Raw genomic sequence first — 12757 nt, forward strand, 5'->3', positions numbered from 1 at the left:
GAAAACATGGACACCTTCACCGTCTCAGTCCTTGAAAAGAGGAGAAATTTATTTTACAAGAAGTTGGAAGCGTTTTGTTCAGCACCTTTCTGCGGTTCTGCGGGGTTTAAAATGCCTCTCCAGTTCATTAAATCATGTGCAAATTAAAAACGAGGCCATGTGCAGAAACTCATGTGAATAACGTGATGAAGAACCCGGCGAGGTAGAGGAGCAGCGCGAAGGTGATGATGAAGAGGATGATGAGCGTGGCGAAGGGCAGCTGAGGAAGGCCCTGCATGCCGAGGTCAAAGGGTCGTGGAGTTAGATGCCAGCGTCGCCACGCGGCCTCCGCGCTTCGCCCATGACCTGGAGCACGACAGAGCAGAGGTCAGAGGTCACCAGACATCCCAGAATACAAACTGCTCTATGAAAGACTTTTTATTCAAATTATTAATATTTTAGTTGTTCTAAAGACTAAAACTTAGTTTATGGCTCTTTTCTACTCAGCTAACAGAAAACTAAACAAAAGCAAAAAACAAACAAAATAAATCATGTGCAAGTGATCTGGTTCAAAAGAGAAAAAGTATTATAATATTTCTTTTTTATTATAAGAAATAAAAAAGATAAATACTTGTACTAGGTGTGGAGTGTAATGACACACCTGAGCCACCAGGGGCAGCACAGATTCACGGTATTGTATTTAAATGGAGGCCATTTTGTCTCACCTCATCAACAAAACTCTCAATGCCACAGAAACAGGTCTGGTGTTAATATTTATGTTTTGGACAAATCAGTGTCAGAATGTTAGAAAATATTTTTATGGTTTTTTATGTTGTGAGCAGATGATCTGATAAAATCTCTACGCTTTTGGACTCCTGTGATTTAATTTCATATTTTTCAAACAAATTGGTCCCAGCATGGGGCCCAGTCATTCAGAGCCACATTGGAAAACTCATCAGATCCAAACAAAAATCCCTTTAAATCTCTGAGTGGTTCTGAAACTGTTGAGAAGATTTACTGCAGTGAAAGAGGAACCATTTAGGAAATAATCTTCTGAAAATGAGCCTGAAACAAGAATAATTAGTTACATATTGATCCAGTCTAGGTGGGTTTTTAAAAATACAAAAACAAAAACATTGCACATATAATTTTTACAGGGCGGTTTCCCTTTAAAAGTGTCAAAGTGAAAATGTGCTGACAGCATAAGAAGCGTGTTTGCTCCCGGGAGCTGGGCAGCGGCCAGCGAGCGCTCAGCGAGTTCTGGAAGTTCTGCCTGCGCGTCGCCCAGACCTTGGGGAACAGCGTCTTGGCCCGGTGGTCCAGCTCTGAGGGAGGAAGAGGAGCGGCGTCAGACGGCGGAGGGGTTGGATCTCAGATTACGACCCGGGGCGGAGGCTGACCTCTGTGGAAGCCCGTGTTGGTGATGAGGCGGCGGCAGAGCGGGCAGGGCGTGTGGGCGGCGCGGTTCCGGGCCAGGCGCCGCAGACACGGCTCACAGAAGACGTGAGCGCAGGGCAGGCAGCTGCGAGGCCGGAAGAAAACGTCCAGACACACGGCGCAGGTCAGGCCGTCCCGGTCCACGTCCTCACAGGACGACTGGGCCTGGGACACCACAGGTCAGAGGTCAGAGGTCACTCAGAGGAGGAGGAGGGGAAACTGACAACCTGCAGAGACTCTGAACTTTCTTTACTCATCAATTCTCTACAAAATCAGACTAAAACTGACATTAAGTAATAAAAACTATTCAGATATTAAACAGTTTTTATTGGTCTGGTGAAAGATTATAATCCTAAACGTGTTTTAATCGTCATATTTAACAGACATAAAGCATCAGTCTGAGTTACAGACTGAAATACTTCAACTTTCAATAATAACAACAACAACAACAATAATAATTTAATTCATTGTGAGTTTGGCCTCTGCTCTTCCTCACCGGCTCTTCCTCCTCCTCTTCCTCCAGCAGCTGACTCTGCAGCCATCTCTCTCTCCTCCTCTGCTTCCTCTTCCGACTCTTCAGTCGGTTCAGGTCTGTTTTGCTCAGTCTGGTCCGGGCCATGGAGTTCAGAACCACGGAGCCCTGAGAGGACGACACCTGGCCAGGAGGGAGCCAGAACCGGGTCAGAACCAGCAGCTCAACCAAAGTCTCCCCTGGTTTTTGTTCTGACCCATTTAGTTTTTCCCTGAATGGTTTCATTCTTTGAAGAAAGTAGAGGAAGCTGCGTCTCCATGTTGTTTCCTGCTAATGAGACTCATCATCCATTCTGTGGAGTCACAGTGGTTGGAGCTACGACTGAGAAAATGTTCTAGAAAACACACGGCCGTTTCTGAGGTTCAGGAGTCGAACTTTTCAGATATTTAGAACTCAGAAAATTTTCAACAGGTGAAACTACACGAAATGTGATTTTCCAATAAACTCGCCTTTTATCTAAAGTCAAGCTAGTTATGCTAGCCTGACTATGACAGCCTGGACATGTAGAGGTGCTGTGGAATTAAACACCAATTCTATGATAGATCATCAGTAGCGCAGATGTTTAAATGAGCTAATCAATCATCACTGTGTTCAGATGATTGTTTATTAATAATCACAAAATAAACATCAAGCCTGAAAACATAAACATTGTGTGTGGGAAATGTTTGTGTAATTTCTGGAGTTAAATCCTGAGTTATTATTTTCTGTTCTTTTCTTTATGCTGTGTCTCTCTGCACCGAGTTAATAACAGCTACATCTCCAGGTTTCAGTTTGGTAACAGATTCTACTGGGGAAAGAAAAACAAAAATGTTTTTTCCCTCCAGTGTTGTGAATTTTCCAGATGTAAATAAAAACATTCAACGTTAAAAACACGTAAACGTACCGCTTCCTCCTGCCGCTCTGCACTTCCCTCAGAGGCGAAATGAACTTCAGCTGTTTCCAGAGGCGCTGCAGACGACGATGCTACGATGCTAACGATGCTAATCCTGCTGGAGCTCCAGACTCCCTGGGGACGTCGTCGCTCCGATCCTCACGATCCGACTCAGCCTGAAGTTCTGCTGCTCTCCTCACAGACGAGTCCAGCTGCGGCGCGTCCGTGTCTCCGGCGGCGCCGGGCTGTGGAGTCCCACTGGCGCTGACCGGGTCCAGAGCGGGCTCCTCCTGCTGGGCCTGCGCCGACCCGCGGCCCGTCCTGCGCCGCGGGACGATGAGGAGGCGGGGCTTCTGGTCCAGATCCACGCGGCTGCGGCTGAAGTGGACGGTGGCATCGCGGCCGCAGGGGCAGCGGTACCGGTTCAGGAAGCTATATCCGCCCAGCCGAGCCCCGCAGTGGAAGCAGTTCAGCTTCCCGGACGTCCAGACGGCCTGAGGACGAGACGGCAGGTTCTGGAAAACTCTGGAAATGGTTCTGATCACATATCAGCGGAGCTCAGCCGGCCTGAAGCGACACAAAACTCATGTTTCTGGACCTGGGTGACCGTCTGAACGACACAGGCCAGATTTGGTTCACTTCAGGCTGCAGTGTGAACGCAGCCTGAAGTGAACCAAATCAAAGAGGAAAAGAACCTGACATGTCAGAAATCAGATTAAATCATTAAATTATGAGAAACACAAACAGGAAGAGGAGAAAACCAACCTGCTGAACCGAGATCCAGATCCACTCCGGTAGATTATCAACATCCATGTGCCAAATACAGCAGGAGATCGGACCGGAGTCTGCTGCCTGGAGAACAAACTGGACCTCAGAAATACACAAACTGGAAGTACTAAAATAAACTCACTCAACACTGGGATGAGGTGGTTTTATAAATGTATCAAAATAAATGTATTTCATAAAGCTTTAATGGAAACACGAGTCACATGATCAACAGCTGGATGTTACTACTGGCAGAAACCACAAAGAAGACGACAACAGGAAGTGGTTTTACAACATTCAAAGGATAAAAATGATGGTTGGATTCACTTTAAAAATCCAAACTTGTTTTCCAGAGTTCACAGGAAGTGCCCTACATCCACTTCCTGTAGTGACTCACCACACTAATGATACTACAATAATAAATAATGAGTAATAAAAGTCTGAACTGGAGGAAAACATAGAGAGACGCTGAATGTCCTTATAATGTTCTGTGTCCAAATCAAACCAGTTTAATTAAATTTAAGTAAAACTCGTTACTGACCGCCATCAGACACGTGGCGTCTCCGACGGCCCTGCGGCAGCGCCTACAGCGGAGCTTCTTTCCGTTCATCTTCACCTGCCTGGCAGGAGCACATCAACCCATCTGCTGGTCAGGAGGGACGACAACACAAACCAAACATGTCAGAGGTCAACGAATTATTAAAAACATCCTCAAAATGATATTTTATTCACTAAGTGAGACATTGTTATTGGTTCTGCCTTATAGCTACACGTTTTCCTTCCACTAAACATTCCACGGACCTCCCAGAATCAGCTGTAAGGTGTTGCCATGGAGACGGATGTGTGGGTTTTGTTAACCACGTGACCTGATCCCATCACATGGATTTAGGACCGAAACTGATTCTAAAAAGCACCAAAAGTTGTAAAAAATGGAGGAAAACTTCCAGGAAACTTCCGGACTGGATAGTTTGATAAAATCCTCTAAGTGGGAGGGATTTAGCAAACTATCAGATTCTTTAAATCTGGAAATATGAGAGATAATTTAATAACTTAAGACTTTATCACAGCTAGGCTTGTTAAAACACACCTGCTGATGCGGAAGAAATACTTTCAGAATCAAACTAATACCATCCAACTGTTAAAGTTCACATTTTTAGAAAGTTTAATTCATGCATCAGTTTCTTTAACACTTCTTTGTGTTAATATTACAACTTAGCTGTTGTTTTTACTCTAAAAGTTATGCTAAAACCTGAAAACAGACCGTTTAAACAGTTAACCTCCAGCTAACTTCGCTGAAGTTGACGCCATAAATGACCATTTTCCCTCGTGGCGGTTCAAAATCTAACTTTTAAAGTGTCGAAATTATGTCTTATAATCAGTTTTTCACTGTTAGGCTTACCGTAAATAACTTTTAAATGCTTAAACGGTCGAGGTGACGAAGTGCTGAGCATTTAAATCCGTTTGTGACAACAGGGAAAGTGAGGATGTACGGGATGGCCGATGGGCCAAAAATTACGAGAACGCTCACCGTCCCAAAACTGGTAAAGACGAATGCTTTCGCTTTTCTGTGATGATTAAATTTGCATTTATCTAAAGAATGTTACGTCATTAAAAAAACCTATTGGAAATTATAGTAAGAATAGTGACCAGTGTCCCCCTGCTGGTTTATTTATGTAACTACAGTTAGAAAATGGAAGCGTCGCAATGTTTGGAGGCAGAAATCAATTTGTGTTGAGAAAAAAGGTTTGAAAATGTAATAACTTGCTCAATCGGAGTCTGTTATTGCAATAAAAATTAAGTTGAGATATTTTTTTTTATTTAGCTCAAAGGAAACAAATAATATAATATAATCCAAGTATCTTCAGTCGTTGATATGATAATTTTTAATATAATAATAATCAAATCTATTTTTAATATTATTACTATTATTATTACTATTATTATTATATTATTAAAATAATGATAATATTAATAATAAAAATACTAACAATTGCGATTAATATTAAGAGCTATTAATAATAATAAGCTATAATATTTTCATCAAAACTATAATGACATCATCATATTACCCTATTTTCTACTAATTTAGGTTGAATATTGTTTGAGGTGCATCATTCACAACTTTACCTTAATATAATATGCTATCATGATAATGTAATATTGTAATAAAATATTAGTAATAATAATAATTACTATAATTATTATTGTTATTATAACTATCAACATTATTATTTTACTTCTCTTAATTTTATAAAATTAGTTTAGAAATCTTACTTTTACAGTGTATAAATTATCAACCCATTTTCTTATCAGACCAAAACATTGTGTGTTTTAAAATCACCGTGTCAACAGCAGGTGGCGCTCTAAGCGCCTCGGAACTGTTTGGTCTCTTGGTTCTCTGACCGGTTCCGAAAAGCTGCAATAAAACAAAAACTGCGGGATCAAAACAAAATCAGAGATGAAACCTGGAAGTAAATCAAATGTTCAGTTTCCAGTTTAACAACTGAAACATTAAGAGGAAGCGGAATGGACCAGAACCAAAACCAGAACCAGAACCAGAACCGGCTCAATGACGCATTTTCCATCACAGGTATAAATACCGCGCATCATTCTCCGTCAGTAGCCGCGACCTGCGCTCCTCCCGGCAGTCCGCTATGTGCGCTGATCGGCTGCGCACCGGGCTCCGCTAACACGCTCTGTCCGCACCGCGCCACCATGGACGGCACCAACAACACCACAGCCTGGCTCGACTTCCCCAACTCCACCGAACCAGCCGCCGCCGCGGGCGCGGAGGTGACGCTGAGCTCCCAGCTGCTCACCTCCTTTCTGCTCGGCGCGCTCATCCTGTGCGCAGCCTTTGGAAACGGCTGCGTGGTGGCGGCCATCGCGCTGGAGCGCTCCCTGCAGAACGTGGCCAACTACCTGATCGGCTCCCTGGCCGTCACCGACCTGATGGTGTCGGTGCTGGTGCTGCCCATGGCGGCGCTCTACCAGGTTCTGGACCGCTGGACCCTCGGCCCGGTGCCGTGCGACATCTTCATCTCCCTGGACATGGTGTGCTGCACCTCATCCATCCTGCACCTGTGCGCCATCGCGCTGGACCGCTACTGGGCCATCACCGAGCCCATCGACTACATGAAGAAACGGACGCCGAGGCGAGCCGCGGTTCTGATCAGCGTCACCTGGATAGTCGGCTTCTCCATCTCGGTGCCGCCGATGCTGGTGATGCGCTCCCAGCCGAGCGGCGACGCGGAGGACCGGCACAGCCAGATGGAGTGCAAGATCCGGCAGGACCCGTGGTACACGATATACTCCACGTTCGGCGCGTTTTACATCCCGCTGACGCTGATGCTGGTTCTGTACGGGCGGATTTTCAAAGCGGCGCGGTTCCGGATCAGGAGGACTGTGCGTAAAACCGAGAAGAAGAAAGTGTCCGACTCGTGCCTGGCGCTGTCGCCGGCGCTCTTCCACAAGAAGCCGCACGGCGACGCGCAGCAGGGCAAGAGCTGGAAGCGCAGCGTGGAGCCGCGGCCGCCGCTTCCGCCGAGCGTCAACGGCGCAGTGAAGCACGCCGACGACGGCGAGTCTCTGGAGATCATCGAGGTGCACAGCACCTCCAGGGGCCACCTGCCGCTGCCCAACACCCCGAGCTCCGCGCCGCTGTTCGAGAGCCGCCACGAAAAGGCGACGGAAGCCAAGCGGAAGATCGCGCTGGCGCGGGAGCGGAAGACGGTGAAGACTCTGGGCATCATCATGGGCACCTTCATCCTCTGCTGGCTGCCCTTCTTCATCGTGGCCCTGGTGATGCCGTTCTGCCGGGAGTCGTGCTACATGCCCGGCTGGCTGGAGGCCGTCATCAACTGGCTGGGATACTCCAACTCCCTGCTCAACCCGATCATCTACGCTTACTTCAACAAAGACTTCCAGAGCGCCTTCAAGAAAATCATCAAGTGTCATTTCTGCAAACCCTGAATCAGAAACGAACCGGGACAGAAACTCGTGTTGATAATTATCGTTAAATATCTCCAGACTGTCTGTAGACTATGCATAGATAAAGCTGTGATCGTTGGATTGAGGCTCATGTTCGTGTTCATGTAATGTCCAATAAAAAGATACTTTTTTCACAAACTCTCAGCTTTTAGGTTGATTTTTATGGAGGAATATTATTGCCATAAGTCGAGAGCACACATTTTCAGTTGGACAGCAGGATTTATAAACTTCAAATAGCTACTTGTATTTAAATTCTCAGTTTGAAAGCAGGAACAAGTATAAACAACATAACAAACATATTTTCACCTGACAATTTGTAAACTGGATGTTTTTCTTTTAAAAACACAAAAAATAAAAAATTTTGTAGCTATAATAATTTAAACTTAAACTTCATAATTTGTTTAATTAGAATTATAGTTTATTGTTGAGCAGTGAAAAAGTGCTAACTAAACTAGAAACAACCAACCAGAGCCAGGGGGCGGGGCTTAGCGCTGTCAATCATGATCCTGTGCATCCGTACAACCTTACAGCAATTTGAAAAATAAATTAACATTTTACTGAAGAATGATTGTTAGCTTTTCACATCTATGGTGTTCATAAAGTTTCTATGGTAACGGTTTCCAGGCTAAGCTAGGCTAGCAATAGCGCTAATGCTAAAGTGAGGCTGTTAAGACTTATATTTGGGACATTATTAAACTAGATTGAACATTTCAGTAATGATTTCTCTATTAGAAACAAAAGAGTTTCTTAAAGAGACAGACGCCCAATAAATCAGGAAGTGGCATTTCTTTTAATTAGTATCTGGTTGAAGGTGACATAGTTACCCAGAGTTGGGTAGTAACTAGTTAAATTTACTCAGTTACATTTACTTGAGTAACTTTTAGAACAAAGTAATTTTACTTTGAGTGTTTTTATTATGAAGTATTTTTGCTCTTAATTGAGTTAAACTTCTGGATTTTCTCCCACTGAATGAAAAACAAACATTTTAACCAAAAATCCACCAGATTAAGAAACACAGCTGCAGCTTTGGTTAAAGTTTCATCAGTTTCTTATTGAAAAAAACTGATTTGGAAAAATGTTCTTATGCTACTTTTATGAATAATTTTCATTTTGGTCCTTAAAATACCAAAGTTTCCACTAAACTTTACATTTTGGTCCATCTGATGATGTAATTTTTAATTATTAAATGATTTATAATTTGATTGGTTACTCAGCATTTGAGTAGACTTTTTACCAGATACTTTTCTACTCTTGAGTCATTTCTTTAACGGCTACTTTTACTTTTACCAGAGTAATATTTTGGATCCTCTGCCCTCCTCTTTATCTGTCCAGAAAACATAATTCTGCCTCTTTAAATGTGAAACTCTGCGTCAGAGGAAACTGGTCTGTAATCTTTTGCTCCTTGAATCGTTCCAGTTTCTCCAGCGTGAATCTAAAAATCTAAATCTGAGGCGTTAAAGCGACGGCCATCCTGAATACGAGCGACCATGGAAAGGTCAACGTGGACGAGGTTCCGCCCGGCCGGCCTCGTAAGTCCGTCTTAAAAAAAGCGTCTCGCACATGAAGGATGGAGAGGTGGTCGCCATGGAGACGCATGAGCGACGCAAACGAGGAGCAATTACCTGATCAAAGGCCTGCTGAGACCATGGAGGTGAGTGAGAGCAGCTGTTGCACAATAAGCAGGTGGAGTTCCTCATTGTTTGCTCCAACAAACGATGTTTGTTTTCACTTTATTCTTACAACCAGAACCAAAATATCACACAATGTTGATACTTTCCTCCAAATCCAGCAAGATATTCTTTCTAATTTTCAGAACCACAGGAGGCTGCAGAGGGAGGCTGTTTACTAAAAAACATGGCCGTCGCATTAAGTTAGGACATAATAAATCCTCCTTTTCTGATTTTGGAAATCTTTGAGCAGATTGAAAACAGAGACACAAAAAAACCAAACAATAAAACCAAAAGAAAGAGTCATAAACTGTGATTAAGATGTTACATAATGGGGAATATAATCCAGTTTTATGGCAAATATAAATTCTCTTGAATGCATTGCGGATTATTTACGCCAAAAAAGGAGCAAATTTCAGCCAAACATTTTGTAGACAAAAATGTAAAAATTTCTGAGCTGCAAAAGTAAAAAATATGGGAAGAAAAACTGACAAGGTTTGAGACTCATCTCAGAAATCTAGAAAAAACACGGATGCTTCTGAGCTTGAAAAGTCGACAATTTTTTACTTTACAAGATCAAAAAATTTCCACGTTTTTCTTTCTAGAAAATGGAATATTAATCTCAACATTTCTGAATTTTTCTCTCCCAAATTTTTTGACTTTTGGAGCTCAAAAATTTCACCGTCTTTTCTTGAAAATCTCAACATTTTTGATGTTTTTGGAGTAACTCTTGTTTTCCAGTCAGTGGCCTTGATGATGTCTTTCTGTTATCAAACTGCAAAAATGGCCGCCCTGTTTGTAGTGTCAGGCTCTTTGAGCTGCTGTGATTATTTTTTATTGTCTAGCAACAGAACAAACGTATCTGAAGGATGAATGGGTTCCTGCCAGAGTTGATGTGTTTCTTGACATTTTGTTGATTTTCTGTCTCTGGTTTACGATGTTTGCTGCTCGTTTTCTCTGGTTTTAATAACAGATTTGTGATTTTCTCTGCATCTCGTCTTAAATCTCTTTGGTTTGTTGCCTCCAGCCGGGTCTTTGTGTATTAATCAGCGCGGCCAGTTATTCCAAAGCTGCATTCGTTTGAGTCTTGAAACTTTTTAAACACATGATTAAAAAAATAACAGTTAAAGCCTCAGATTATCATTTTCCTCCAGCAAAAATCCTCAGAAATTGACTTTCTGATGATTATTTCACTGCAGAGGAAAACAAAACAACACCAGGCTTGTCTGGATGGTTTTGGGAGTTTCCTCAGAGACGGCAGCTGAGTGCACTTGGCTGGGATGAAATTTGGTCCGTATGCTCTTGAACTGTGGAGCCGTGTTTACCCTGCAGGGCTGCTGGTGGCGCTCTGCTGTCAGAGGAATTACAATCCGGCTTTCCGAAGCCAAAACACGGAGAAAAACCTTTTGGTTGCTGTTCATCAACCTGTTTTAGTAGTTATACAGAAATAAAAAGACAATAAAACACAATATTTAGTCCTGGAAGTATCAGAAATATTAACATGATTCATATTTACTTTTCTGTGCATCCATTCAGACCCAATCCTCCAGGAAACAGACAGTCAGCAGGAGAATGGAGCTAAATATGAGCCAGATGTTAATTTAAGTGATAAAAAACTGATTATAAATGTAAGAATCAGTTTCATTGTTTCTATTTGATCTCTGTGGCAGAAAAGAGAGGAGAGGAGAGGAGAGGAGAGGAGAGGAGAGGAGAGGAGAGGAGAGGAGAGGAGAGGAGAGGAGCGCAGCGCCGTCTGGGAGTTAGCTGAACATGGATCATGGATTCCTGGTCATGGACGAGTGTCTGTGTGAACGCATGGGGCCCCTCCACACGCTAACGAAGTCATTAATTCAGACCCTCGTTAACGAGAGACTAGACTTTAGTTTGTGTCCAACTGAAACACAACTTTCAATTTGTCCATCCATCCATTTTCTGTTCACTCTTGTCCCTAATGGGGTTAGGAGGGTTGCTGGTGCCAATCTCCAGCACCAGCTGTGGAAATCTTAGAAATTGTTTCAGGACTCAAGATTAATTTGGACGATACGACTGAAAACCGTGTTTCATATCAGCCAATATGGATAATTATTGATGAGTTTTATGTTTTAAATATCTGAAATAATAATAATAATAATAATAATAATAATAATAATAATAATAATAATAATAATAATAATAATAATAATAATAATAATAATTACCTGTTATATTTTAGTAATGAGGCACAGTGGGGAAACTTTAAACTGCTGCTGCGCAAGTTACTCAACAGCTTGTTGCTAGGTAACCAAAAGGTCGGAGAGTTATTAAGTTACTTAGCAGTCTGTTGCTAGGTAACCACAGAGTGAGTGAGTTAGTATTTGCTTAGCTCCTTTAGAGGGTGAGTGGCTAAAGTCTTTCCTCTGCCTACGTCTCCCAGAATGCTTTGCGGTTCTGGATTGGACTTCAGTGAATATTCTATATGTTGTATTATTGATCACAGTTTTATCCTGATACATATTATTGATTTATCGTCCAGCACACTGTAGTTCACTTTGTGAGAAAGTTTAATTTAATGCATGAAAAGTGAGAAAATAATGTGTAATTTATTTCCACTATTTCCTGCTGACTGTATCTCTGTGTTGGTGGGACTGTTACTGTCCTGACCTTTGACCCTGCTGCAGGTGTCTTTGTTTGGGCTCAGTCACTTTAGGAGCCACATCAAACAGAGGATAGTTTTGGTTGTTTTGCTGTTTGATGCGATGTGCAGGTGTTCTTCGTCTCCTGCAGATCCGACGCTTCGTGTCTTTTTAACATTTCAGCCTCATTTGCTGCCACTACAGTAAACAGGCCTCACATTTTTAATTTCTTATAATTTAAAAACAGGCCTCACATTTTTAATTTCTTATAATTTAAAAACAGGCCTCACATTTTTAATTTCTTATAATTTAAAAACAGGCCTCACATTTTTAATTTCTTATAATTTAAAAACAGGCCTCACATTTTTAATTTCTTATAATTTAAAAACAGGCCTCACATTTTTAATTTCTTATAATTTAATGTTTTAAGAGCTTGTGTTTTTCAGGGATTAGTTTTTCACATTTTCCTTTTCGCTGAAAACATGATGCTCATGTTCTGACTGTTGTTACTAGGCTGGGTAAATTTTATTTTATTTTTACCAAATTAGTATTATTTTCAATAAAAAGCTTCATTTTAACAAGCTAAGATGTTTGAAATCTTTGAAATATTTTTTTCGCCGATGTAGTTTAATTAATGCAAACATAAAAATAAAACAAAACTAACAGAACTAAAAACTAAATAACTGAAGTTGCTAGTTACACAATCAACAATAAACAATAGTTTGGGTTATTTGTTGGTTTGTTTAATAAAAGTCAGATTTTTGATTACATATTTATTACTGTCAGATGCTAAGTATTTAGCTTGCTAGCTAAATATTTACAAACTATGTATTTATTTATCAAGCTAGTTTCTTAGCTTGTAAACAACTAACTTGAAAGCTAAATGTTTATCGCCGATTAACAT

The 12757-nt window shown here is 41.7% G+C and overlaps 3 protein-coding genes across 9 annotated transcripts in view; 2 read left to right on the top strand and 1 right to left on the bottom strand.

The window, feature by feature from the left end:
- The window catches only part of LOC122846989 (NACHT, LRR and PYD domains-containing protein 12-like), a 626610-nt gene that overhangs the window by 276472 nt on the left and 337381 nt on the right, over positions 1–12757 (top strand). The gene's annotated exons all lie outside the window — the stretch shown is intronic.
- On the bottom strand, positions 25–2948 carry LOC122847041 (E3 ubiquitin-protein ligase RNF180-like). The gene is made up of 5 exons (XM_044144398.1): positions 2832–2948; positions 1913–2071; positions 1380–1581; positions 1179–1304; positions 25–345 (listed from the first exon to the last, which is right to left on the bottom strand). Exons 2-5 carry the CDS (start codon positions 2033–2035, stop codon positions 170–172), a joined length of 627 nt encoding a protein of 208 aa, XP_044000333.1. The 5' UTR covers positions 2036–2071; positions 2832–2948; the 3' UTR covers positions 25–169.
- LOC122847018 (5-hydroxytryptamine receptor 1A-beta-like) lies at positions 6213–7640 on the top strand. The gene has a single exon (XM_044144366.1). The coding sequence runs from the start codon at positions 6300–6302 to the stop codon at positions 7554–7556; it is 1257 nt and encodes a 418-aa protein (XP_044000301.1). The 5' UTR covers positions 6213–6299; the 3' UTR covers positions 7557–7640.

Source organism: Gambusia affinis, linkage group LG17, assembly GCF_019740435.1.
Source record: "Gambusia affinis linkage group LG17, SWU_Gaff_1.0, whole genome shotgun sequence".
Lineage (NCBI taxonomy): Eukaryota > Metazoa > Chordata > Actinopteri > Cyprinodontiformes > Poeciliidae > Gambusia > Gambusia affinis.